The following is a 12419-nucleotide window of genomic DNA, read 5'->3' on the forward strand; positions in this document are numbered from 1 at the left end:
TATTTTACAAACATATGAAAATTATAAAAGAGTACCATCCAATTCGTTGAAACTTCATTTTATTAATTCTCAATATAAGTTTTAATGCGTTTTCTTATTATTTATACTTAGCAAAATTGCAAGAATTAAATATATAAAAACAAAAAATAAACGTTAAAAGTTTCAAAATGAAAGGTTTTCTCAATTTAAGATATATTGAAAATTCCATAAAAGTAATTACAAATAAGATAAGTTACATAATTCTTAACCCTACGCAACGCGCATACCTAGACCTTGTATGTTAATTAAATTAGCCTAAAATCTATAACTGAAAGGTCTCATGAAATAAAAGCTACTAGAACTTTATATTCTTGTGAAATCATAAATCAAGAGATATGTGATTAAATCATTTTCATACAATAAAATATAGTGTCTAACGGTTCGCTTGTGGAAGTCAAGTGTTTTCCTCCAATATTCCAATAATAATTCCCATAGAAAAGTCAGCCACTAAAGTCACTCTTATATATATATATACACACACACACACACACATATACCTTTAATAAAATATCTGAACCTATCTGAACCTCCTTTGACTGTTCTCACACTTTCAGACACTAACAAAACTGTTCTCGCGCGGACAGACACCAAATATGCCTATTCACTCATTCCTTCTCCTCAAGGTAACGTTTCGCTCCTCCCTTCCGTTAAACGCAACAACCTCATTTTTCACAACATAGCCATCATGGCGTCTGCTTTCTTGCCTATGCTTCCCATCAGCGTTTCTTCTTGTAAAGCCTCTCCCTCGGCTCCGCCCGTCTCCAACAGCAATCACACTACCGGCAACACCTAACGTCCGTTTCCCTCTCCCTTATTTCTTCTGCTGATCTCCTCACCGGCACCACCCAGCCTCCCTCTCCCTCTCCCTTGTTTCTTCTGTCGATCTTCTTCCACGGCTTCTCTCCTGAAAACAGTTCGAACCTGCAACTTTGCTTCGATTGAAGTTGCACGCCATTTCACGTCATCACCCATTGATAACTCTTGACATTTAGGACTTTGTTAGTCCTAAATGTACATGAAGTCCTGTAGTTCTTCAATGGAGTTCGTATTTTGGATGGTTTTTATGTCGAGTATCATGTTATGTTGTCTCTAAGTCTTTTGTTGGTATTTTGACGATTTTGGCTCTCATTTGGTCTCATTTTGGCAGTGATAAGTGCGAAAAGGAGCAAGGGACAGATTGCTCGGAGTTGCAATACTCGCATTTTGGAGTTGCAACACTGGACCTACTGCAGAAGTAGAAGGATGACCAGTAGACCCAGAGTTGCAACGCCACTTTTGGAAGTTGCAACACTGCATGTTCTGTCCTTTTCGCCCCAAAACCGACTTACTTTATTTAAGTCAACAATCGTTGGTTCGTACATTCGATAAGGTCTTATTAATGAGAGTGAAGACAAGAAGTCACTTTTGGATGGTCTATATAAAGAAGACTTAGAAAAGAGGAGGGGAGGCAAGTACACCACTCACATCATCATCTCTCTTCTTTTTTGTGAGAAGAAAAGGGTAGGAAGGGCAGCTGCAAAACAGGGCAGAACAGGGGAGGAAGAAGGCCACACATCACGCCAAGAAAGAGGAGAAGAATTGAGCAAGGAACCGTGAAACCGATAACACTCGAATTGCTTCTTTCATTTCCTTATCTTCTTCTTCTTGTTGAACATGATAAGTGTTTATGAGATGATGTATATTTTGTCTATGAACTAAGCTATTTTCTAGGATTTCGATGTAACTTAATGTCGAGTTAACTTCATGCTGCTCTTGTAATGTGTTTCTTGAATGAATCGAAATACTTATTCCAATTCCATACTTAATGCGTGTGATTATTTGGCCATCAATTGCGTTGATGGATTAACCCAATCGAACTCGATGGAGTAAGTTAGGGTTTAGAAAAGGACTGGAATAACCTTTGTTCCACCTTGATTAGTTGGTAATCGATTTGTTTCACTTGTATAGATAGAGATATACTTGCATGCCTTAGGTACCCAAATTCGGGATTGGAGCTTAATGAATCTATTTAGATTATGATTCCATAGAAATATAGGGAGTTGGTTTAAGTAGATAATCTCCTAGGCAACTTGAAAGATGTCTAGGAGAGAATTCCAAATCACGGAGTGGTACATACGGTCATTCAAGAATTCGGGAAGAAGAGTAGAAGTGAAGTTACAGGCGCATCGAGGGAAGTTTATATTGTTTTTTTAAAAAAATTTAGCTTAAGTCTCATAAATATTGATTGGCTTGACTTTTATTAGGGTGTGCAAATTTTAATGCTTAGCGGTAATTTTAAAACAGTTCTCCGTGAGAACGATACTTTACTAATCTCTATATTACGTAATATGATACGTAGACTTGCTGGTTTATGATATCAAGAATATCTGCTCTAAGTTTTGGGGTTTTGGAAACGCAAAGGCTAACGCGTATCTCAACTCTACAGGTACTTTATTCACTCCGCCCTCGCTTCCCCATTTCGCAGCAATCCTCATCTTACTTGCACTGCCATGAACGCTCAGAATTTTTGCCTTGTCCGCTGATTTGCTGATTCGATTGATTGCTTCCTTTGCGGCCTACTTACTTGCACTGCCATGAACTGTTCTGTCTATTCACCCCTTCGCCGCGCCCATCACGTGTGCGACAGATTGCTTCCATTGCGTTCATGCTGAAATTTGCCTGCCCAAGCCAAAGGTCTTCGCTCTGTGATTTCCTCCCCAAGCCGCTGCCCTTGGAGTCAGGGGCGGAGCCAAGATTTTTATCCAGGGGGGCAAACTTATACTTTGGAGGCAAAATTTAAAAATTTCAAAGTTCAGGAGGGCAAAATACTAATTATACATAAAAAATACATACTTTTGGGGTAAAACTTAGAATTTTCAAATTTAATTGCCCCCCATGCTCCTTCATTGGCTCCGCCCCTGCTTGGAGTTAGCCCTCTTAAAGCCTGAATGCTCATGTCGAAGGCCCTCCATCAGCATCATTCTCGCTCCGCCCACCGGCTCTTTCCCGACCTTCATTCCGTCTATGTCCATGGGCAAAATGGCATTCATTCTTCCATTTCAGGTAATATAAACTATTTTCTCCTATATTGCTTAGTCACATCCTAGATGTGGTCATTTATCATTAGAAAATTGACATCCACGTCAAGTATGGTATGTCGATGTTATTCGATCCAATTGGGAATTATAATCTCACATGAAAAAAATGAAATAATAACCATAAGTTTATATGAGGTTTGGATACCAATACTGATCAGTTTGAGCTTTTAACTATATATAGGTTTAGGTCCGTATAAGTCCAATGAAAACTTAATATGATATCAAAGCGGGTTACGCTTCCACGTGTCCACGTGAGCTCATACTATACCGACCCAATATCGAGAGTAGCCAAAAGAGCGCCTCGTGTTAGTCCCCCATCGTCTGAGCACGGAAGATGTGTCCGACTTGATGTCAGTTGTTGAGAGTGGGTATTTAAGGGGCACGTGACAATGTGTGTTGGGAATTATAATCTCACATGGAAAAAATGAAAGAATAACCATAAGTTTATATGAGGCTTCAATCCTAACACTTATCAGCTTAAGTTTTTAAGTAAATATATACCCAAGTCCGTATAAGTCCGATGGAAATTTAATAGATCTCATCTAGTGTATTTGTCCGAAAACCGCATGATTTACAGAACGGTATTACTAGAGAATGGGAAATGAGTCATAGACAAGAAGTTGGTCCGACAGAGGTCACTTACAACTTTAAGATTTCAGAATTAAGATCATCACACACTAATTATGAGATGAAATAAGATGTGTTGTTCACCGCATTGTTCTTTCGCCACCCACGAAGTTCTCTCCCAACCTGCCAACCAATGTGTAATCTTCCCTCTCTGATTTTCTTCCACAGCCGCTCCCCTTGGATTGGTTATCTTCCACATCTAATCACAACACTTGTTGTTCATGTAAATTTTAATTAACATAATGAAATTCTGAGTCCATTTAATCCCATTCTCTCCTCAGCCCCTCCCCCCCCCCCCCCCCCCCCCCCCCCCCCCCCCCCCCCCCCAAAATAGTTTAAACAAGCGTCGTTTAGTTTACTATACTTGATTGTATGTTGCTTCCTAATTATGATAATCAAAAAATAAAGAATATTGTCCAAGTCATTTTAGGTTGGGATATGCTTTAGTTTGTTAATCAGGATTGGTGAATTACCCTTGTTGTGCATATGCTCTGTATTTTCCCCTTGTCCATTTCATTGTAATCTATTGGATTCAAGTCTCATTCGCTTTTGTGCTCGTGGTCCCATAATTTGTTTCTTTCATGTTGGCCCCTGTAGTGCACTGCTGCTGTAGATGCTAAGTGAACATCAGGGGTATGTTCCATAATTCTTGTGCTCGTCACATACTATGTAATGTCCAGTTTACTGTGGACGTTGACTTCTTAGTTAGGTACTACAATAAAGAACACCAGTATAAATGCTGTAGAAATATGAAGACCTTTTATTAGTGTTGTGTGGGTAAATATGGCTAATTATTGGTATTCATCAAGAGTCTTTATGTACCTCCAAGTCCGTGGTAGGATCCACTAAATTTGTGCAATGCACGGGTCCGATAAAACAAGTCACTATATAAAATGTGATGTCGCGTAATAATTCAACAATTTCACCAGAATAAGACATAAATTAAACGGCTTACGCAAATACCTATAACTTTATGAAAAATATATTGAGAATGAGACTATAGAGTATACACTTCCCATTAATTAAGAGCTCCCACACTCGGACAAACCTATATTATTGTACTCTTGGTAATTTATTTCACACGGTAACAACTGTCTGCGCGCATATATATAATCGTAAATACCATATTGACATAAAACCATATTAATAATTCCAAAACCATCGGACCATGCTACAAAAACACCAAATCAGTTATTAATAAATTCAGCAAATTATAACTACAGTGTGCTCCCATAACAGATTCTTAACAGGAGGTATGTGCATGATCCCTTCGGTCCAGTTGGCATGAGATGCTCTGAAATTTAAATGTATGCTGCTGATGGTGAGCATAATATTGGCCAAAAAAATAAAATAAAATAAATGTCATAATAACACAATTTTTTCTTTTTATGTTAGACAAATAAAATTTTCTATACAGGTCAAATTTGACATGAATCATCACCAGCCGATCCTCTAATTAAATCTATATCACTTTTTGATGAACGTTCATAATCGATATTGCGATGCCTGTCTAGCAGTTGCACGCAAGAAGTGTGCTGCCATACGGAAATCCGATCGCATACATATTTCTGTACACATAGGTCTACTCATGTTGTGTGGTGTATAATCTTGATGGAACCCGAGCCCACTGAAAAAATATTAGACAGGCACAAAAATTGAAATGATGGATATTTCTGGGAAGCAAATAGGCCTAATATAATTTTCTTATAAGAAAAAAGAATATGACTGTAAAATGCAAGAGGCGGTAGCAATATGGCATTATACGGAAGGTAAGCAAGACAATTAATAAAGTAAACAATTTGTCGAACATGTAGTGGGCAGAATAAGGGGATCATCCATTCAAAATGAGTAACAATTTCAACGTGGATAGCCGTGCAGCGAACAGAGACGAGATGAGACGCTGTTGCATACAGAGGTCAAGAGGATGAAAGGAAACAACATATCATATGGTACTGTTGTTAACCGTGAAAACAGAAACGAAAGGGTATAAATAGTGCCCGTAAGTGTGAAAACACTCGAGTGAGCTTCATCCTTTTTATTATAGGTTTATATTTACTATATTAGTCTTCACCGGTTTGCTAATCTTTTCCATTGACTAGAAATTTACATTTGCACAACACGACCCAATCATATCAACTTCTTCGGAAAGTAAATTTCAGGAATCATGAGACCCCTCTTCCAAATTATTTTGTTGAATAAGTCTTTAAAGTTAGAATTTACGTATATACCAAGCAAAATTCCTTCCGCAATTACTATTGATAATCAACTTTTATATCCCGTGGAGAATAAGAGAGTTAAATAAATGGATACGAAAAGTCTCATAAATGACAATTAAATTTCGAACTCCTTGATTCTTAAGTAACGACAGCACATTGCATTACACCTCTTTTTCCTTTAGTAAACAAGTTTACCCACGGTTATTAATTAGTTTTAACGGGAACCTTTAGTTAGACGAATCATTGACCGACAAGTGATCTAGGGAAGCTCGAACGCCATGAACAAATTGACCAGCCATCTTCCTTCACCGGCAATTCTTGACGGTAACCGTTAAATAAGTTCGAGCTTCCTCTGTAATCATGGGTAATTAGTGGCCCCTGTCCTTTGAGCTGGACATAAAGACTAAATTGCCCTTGATCGTGCAACCGAATACTAGGGAATTTGCAATTCAACCCCAGGGGCAATATTGTCAGTCAGAAGTGCCTGCCGGCCCCAGCCATCAATGTCTGTTCTCCATGGTGGCCCCAGCTCCTCATCAATGGAATCGACAAAGGAAAAAGAGAAGAAACAAACCATACAATAAACCAACACAAAGAAAACAACACCAAACCTTCCAATCAAATATTAAATCACGACAACTCGGATTTACAGCAAATTCAACTCTCAGTGGACAAACTTTACCTGAAGTATGGGGAGTTCGAAATTCACTGTAAGGTTTTCTTAGACAAGACTAGAATAGAATTCGAATGGAATTAGTCTTAATTAACAAGCTGAGAATGTCTATAATCTCGATGAAATAAAGAACGTTAAATCCTCAAAAGAAAACGAAAAGAAAAAAAAGAAAACATATATGTGTTGAATATCTTTGTTATTGAACCCACCATTCCACGTTACTCAGAAAATGTCTCAACCTTCACCTCCTCCCCTAGTCCTCTCCTTATCCTTCCTCTTCCTCCTCCTCCTTCTCCTCGCAGCGTCCGCCTCTACGTCAGCTGCCTCCATACAAAGCCTCCTCCTCAGCCAGGGCCTGCCGGGTGGGCTGTTCCCGGAAAACATCAAGTCATTCAGCCTCAGCCTGAACGGCCTCCTCGAGGTCATCCTGGAGAGGCCATGCCTTGCTAAGTTCGAGACCAAGGTCTACTTCGACAGCGTGGTGCGTGCCAACCTCACGTACGGGAGGCTTCAGGGCTTGGAGGGCCTCGCCCAGCAGGAGCTCTTCCTGTGGCTGCCTGTCAAGGACATCATAGTCTATGACCCTTCCTCGGGGCTGATCCTGTTCGACATCGGCCTCGCCCACAAGCAGCTCTCCCTATCCCTCTTCGAAGACCCTCCTCTATGTAAACCTCAAGGTACACACATCCACGACATCGCGTTGCTGATCATTATTAACCCTTTAGGCCTAAACTCTTAATTCAGTGTGGACTTGCTTAGTCCTAATAACCCAGTATAAGCTCGATATCACCAACATGTTTGTTTTGTTGGCTCTATTCAAATTTTCCTTGATGAATTTGACTTTAATTGCCTTCTTTGTGCTTTTTCAGGTGATAATGTTGTCATAACAAAAAAAGGAGGGAGGAAGAGTATGGGATTTGGAGCTGAGAGATGAAAAATTAGATCTGACGGCTTAATTTTCTTGGAGGAGAATATGCTGTTTGTTGCCCTCTTTGGAGTTCTCTTTTTTCTTTTTTTCTGCAGAGGAGAAAAGAAAAGAGAGACTTCGGGTGTGAATTTTTGCCAGTTGTTGCTTAGGAGAAAAAGAAGAGAAAATATGTAAGAAGGACATATGGGAATGGTATAAATTTTTGTCATCACTCAAGAATTACAAGGATTTTGTGTGTTTGGTCGTATGGATTTGTCTCATCATTTGCATGTTTTAATAGAAAATACATTCTTTTGAGACTAACTCAATAGAGTTGACACTGCAACAATCAACTATTGTGATCGATCTCATTAGGAGAGGAACTTAGTTTCTAGGGTGTTGAGTTATTTAGGATGGGTATGGAGCTTGGAAACTCTTGGGTTTTGGTGGAAGCAAGAAGAGGGGGAGGGGGAAGAGATTAGATTTATTGGTAAAAGACAACCTAAAATTGAGCAAAGTTAGATTTGAATACTTGTTGTGTCCAGCTGGTCCTCTTGTATATTCTATGATCCCTTTCTTGACCAGCCGCTCCGTCTCCATAATATAAAATCAATTAAATATTATTTATTTATTTAAAAATATTTACATGAATATTTAAATGAATCATTCAAATTAATATAATCAATCAATCGGCGGAAGCAGCTTTTGTTGATGAAATTAATAAAATTAATCATAATCAATCAAATTTCTTTGTTTAGTAATGCTCCTCGGATCCCTCCTAGAACCAGATTATGTTTTCATACTTCCAATCACAATTTTACATTTGTCGGAGACTATTGTCTGTCACTTGAAAAGGAACCACAGCTCGTGATATTTTTTTTTTATTTAAGAGAACTCTTGGATCTAGTACAAAAAAATGGAAAGAATAGCTAAATAAGAGGTATAGGTACTTGGTAATAGTCGAATTTGCAACATTTATGTTACTAGGTGAGGAGGCACGTCACTGCAGTATACTCTATTTTTAACCAAAACTCGTGTTTTACGCGATCTTGAGATCTCTTGGCAATGATCCACTGTTGGTATAGAAATAAGACAGTATAAACGAGTCTGTTTAATGTTCGGAGTCTCTACATTAGTGAGGCGAGAAACATAATGCAAGTTAGATTGAAATGGATAGAGACCGCTCTCTCACGTCTATGTAGGATCCAAGTAGATCATAAAATAGGAATTGCAAAGATCCAGTAAGAAATCCATTTTAAATCTCTATAACACAATTTACAATCCTAACTACTTCACTACTTCGCTAGAATATATGAGGCCTTTCTTCTTTTTACGGGTGAATACTGGGGTTCAAGCCTGAATAGCAGCAAATGAAATATCTAGACTAACACAAATACATACATTGGGTAAGGCAGCCCCAACTATATCGTCAAAAAGAACCACTTATACATCTGTTCTACGGAGCTGATAGAAATGAGGTCCCAAAGGAAAGCTCTTGGACCACCAATCAGCATTTGCCTTCCCCTCCCTATTCGTATAACCGATCTCGACCCGCCAATCTCTGGTGAGGGGGAAAAGGCATGAAGTTTTTCCTAACAATAGCCGAATTCATTGTTGTGTTCAAAATTGAACCCTCAAGAATGAGATTCTCTGTTCTTTCTGGTGACCCGGATGTAGCAAAGAATGGCAGCAACAAAAGCCATCACAAATCCTCCCAAGATTACATCACCTCCAGCCGATCCCAATACATGATGATGCCTCTGAACCCTTCTAGTGGCCGTTATGGTTGGAGCTTCTGCCACTCCAGTTCCTACCCAGCCTTGGTCCGGAACGGGACCGGGAGACGGAGGTTCCCCAATAGAAGCACTCAATGCCCGAGACTCAGCAGTAAAACTGCAAATCTCAGAGAACAATACCGCCGACAAGAGGAGGAGAAACCGAGCATCCATATTCGCCTGACTTCTCCTGCGAAGATGGAAGTATGGTATCAGTCTGCTGGAGATGTTGGAGGCTTATATAATTGTCAGTGTTTGAAGTGAAACTTCCTCTGAAGTGAATCTGTCTTTTAGTGACAAATTCTGCTTTGAAGTCTGAACACGCTTGGAAAAGAAAAGGGAACACTTTGGCAGCTGTTGGTTGCTGTCCTGTCCATAGAATAGAAATTGTAATAAAGGGAAAAGAGTGGTCGGTGGTCCTCTGGCGATGGTTTCTACCAGGGGAAAACTGTATATACCAGAATTACCAAATATATAGACGGGTTAATCACGACCTCACGTTGATGGCGCCAAGTTTTACCCGCTAAGGTCTTGTGTGCTTGAGCATTATTCCTTGTACTTCTGCACCATTTGACTGCATGGGAGTCGGGACGGATCATATAATAATTTCTTTCCAACTTGGGTTGATCGTGTCATATCGAGTCAGAGGCTGTGAATGGAATGTCACTGCTAGAAGTCAAGAAAGCATAGCTGTGTTTTCCTACACGTCATTAGGATCTTGAAACCTTGTTTGATTCTCAAAGGATGCTTCCTTCGGGGAAAGTGTTCAGGGCAACTTCTACCGTTCATACCATTCATGAGATGCTGATGGCCGCTGGATCAACGTTTTAATGTGATACTGTGGGATTAACTAAGGAACCGTGATAATCCAAGTTTTACGTAAATGAGGTCAAGACAGTGGTCTGGTCTCCGAGACAGTTTTTGTTGTGTCTTTGAGAATGTAGAGATTTTTTACCGACCAATGGCGCCTGCCTTAGAAGAGTAAAGAACTGATTGTTTGGTGCGTCACGTTCGAGAACAATGTTTTATGTCTTTAGCTTAGTGTTTACTTATCACAATAAAACATCCTGCTGATGGAGTTTGAAAGTACAATAAAAACTTATTGTAGATGGAAGTCTGTCCCACATCACAATCAAAATGGACCCCCAGACAACAAGTAAATATGCATATCATCGAAACAATGAATGCCGATGCTATAACAGGGCAGCACCTCTGACCTAGAACGTACTCAAATGATCAATCTCCAAAATTGGGGGACCCTGGTTTGAATAATAGTCGCCGGACCAAACAGCTCGTTCTTAGATGTGTTTTATGATCTCCTGGAGCAGCTCGCTCATGCTTGAAGCCTCGAGTACTTCACCAAGTGTTCCCTGATAAAGAGGAAGCAAATCATGTATTTATCAACTTCAATAGCAAATCATCCTAGTGCAAATACAGCATTCACCCATGATCTAGTTGCCATTTCAAACATGTGATTGGCAATTACATCTCCAGTTCGGGAAGCAAAGAGATTCGCATTTTCATAATTGTAAAATGATTACTCGGGTCTGAAATCACGAGAGGATTGATTTAGTTACCTCGACACAGGACGAAATGAGAGTTGCTCCCATGGATGTGGTCACACTAACGTCGTTCAGTTCAAAGCCGTGGGCGCTCAGCGCCTCCATCAGTTTGGTCAGTCTTCCGCGCCTGTTTTCGAATATCATCTTCATCCACAGCTTATTCCCATTGACATAAATTACCTTCACATCGGGCTAAGAAGACAAACTGAACAATCATTAAACTGATATCCCAAATTCCGACAATATTTCTAGTGAACATTGGAATTTAGAGTTCTTGGAAAGACAACGGACTTAATTACCTCAATCCTGTTTTCTTCCGTCTCTTCAGGAGCATCAGTCTCTTTGCTCAGCGCCTTTGCATCTTCGATGGAGGACACCTCCATCTCCATGAGCTGGTTGCTGAGAACCTTCACATTCTTCTGCAGCTCCGTGATGTATGTGATCGCATCCTCGATTATCGTCGCCTTGTTCATCTGTCGAGCATACAAAATATGATATTTTTCCACTGTCTAAATTCCACGAGAAAACCATACGATGGAACGAAACTCTAAATATTTAACAGAAAAGGAAGTGAAGAAGCAGCTTTTTACGATCCTGTCTAGCTAGTGACAGCATTATTTCTTGACTTGCTCAAAACTAAGAAATAAATTTGTTAGTTTTTGATGAGTTAAATAAACCATCAATACGATTGCAGATGAATTTAGTTAACTTGGTTTCATTCAGCCGGGATAAAATCTGATTGAGTCAAGTAAAATTATGAAATGTTCAAGATGTGACCCGGAATTCATAGAATTAAGTGACTTGAATTTGCAAACATCAATTAAACCGGGTAATTTTAGGCCGGGGAAAGTTAATTGCATTGGTGATGATCGGGATGAGGGAGCGGAGGGTGAGGAGCCGCTGGCTGAGCTTTTCCCGGCGCTTCCGCTCTGCTGTCAGGTTCTTCGACTTGTACTGCGTGTCATCACCATCCCGGTACCTCCGCCGCCCCATCCTCCCACTGAACCTCCCGCCGCCCTCCTCGGCTATGCACAGCTCCTCCAGCTTGGTCCCCAGGCAATGACTGAACTCCATTGTTGTCAAAAGTGTTTAACAAAGCTTCGGAGCTCGGTATCGGCCCTTATAAAGATGCTGATCACAAGACTAACGTGCCATTTCTACACAGAGAGGGGGAGAGGGAGAGAGAGAAAGAGATGCTTAAAATGGTCAGTTTGCCCAGTTGGGGAATCTGTTATCACACAAAGAAAGGTACAGTGTACCTTCCTTCACTGGGTAGTTCAGTTTCGGTTATTGACCACTCGAAAATATGCGAGTTCGGCCGTTCGAAAACCATTCCTCTGCAATTGAAAATCCGGGCAAATTCTACGGGGCGGATATAACTGAGTGGCTTCATTTCCAACGGTAGCTACTATGGACACAACTCGGTTGCTGCTTCTGCGAAAAACTCCGTTGATTCCTTCAAAATCGACATCTTTGACGGCCATCATTTGTGATGGATTTAGGTCATTATTATTCTGCGATTCAATGCACAATGTACTATATG

General features: G+C 40.1%; 2 protein-coding genes across 2 annotated transcripts; one reads left to right on the forward strand and one right to left on the reverse strand.

Annotated features, from left to right (window-relative positions):
- Nucleotides 1–6817: 6817 nt before the first annotated feature.
- LOC116208910 lies at nucleotides 6818–7807 on the forward strand. The gene is made up of 2 exons (XM_031542483.1): nucleotides 6818–7309; nucleotides 7502–7807. The coding sequence occupies exons 1-2, from the start codon at nucleotides 6862–6864 to the stop codon at nucleotides 7564–7566; spliced, it is 513 nt and encodes a 170-aa protein (XP_031398343.1). The 5' UTR covers nucleotides 6818–6861; the 3' UTR covers nucleotides 7567–7807.
- A 2805-nt stretch (nucleotides 7808–10612) lies between these two features.
- LOC116209139 (transcription factor DYT1) lies at nucleotides 10613–11950 on the reverse strand. The gene is made up of 4 exons (XM_031542695.1): nucleotides 11735–11950; nucleotides 11176–11349; nucleotides 10892–11068; nucleotides 10613–10684 (listed from the first exon to the last, which is right to left on the reverse strand). Exons 1-4 carry the CDS (start codon nucleotides 11948–11950, stop codon nucleotides 10613–10615), a joined length of 639 nt encoding a protein of 212 aa, XP_031398555.1.
- Between the last annotated feature and the right edge of the window lie 469 nt (nucleotides 11951–12419).

The sequence above is a fragment of the Punica granatum genome, chromosome 5 (assembly GCF_007655135.1).
Source record: "Punica granatum isolate Tunisia-2019 chromosome 5, ASM765513v2, whole genome shotgun sequence".
NCBI classification, from domain to species: Eukaryota; Viridiplantae; Streptophyta; class Magnoliopsida; order Myrtales; family Lythraceae; genus Punica; species Punica granatum.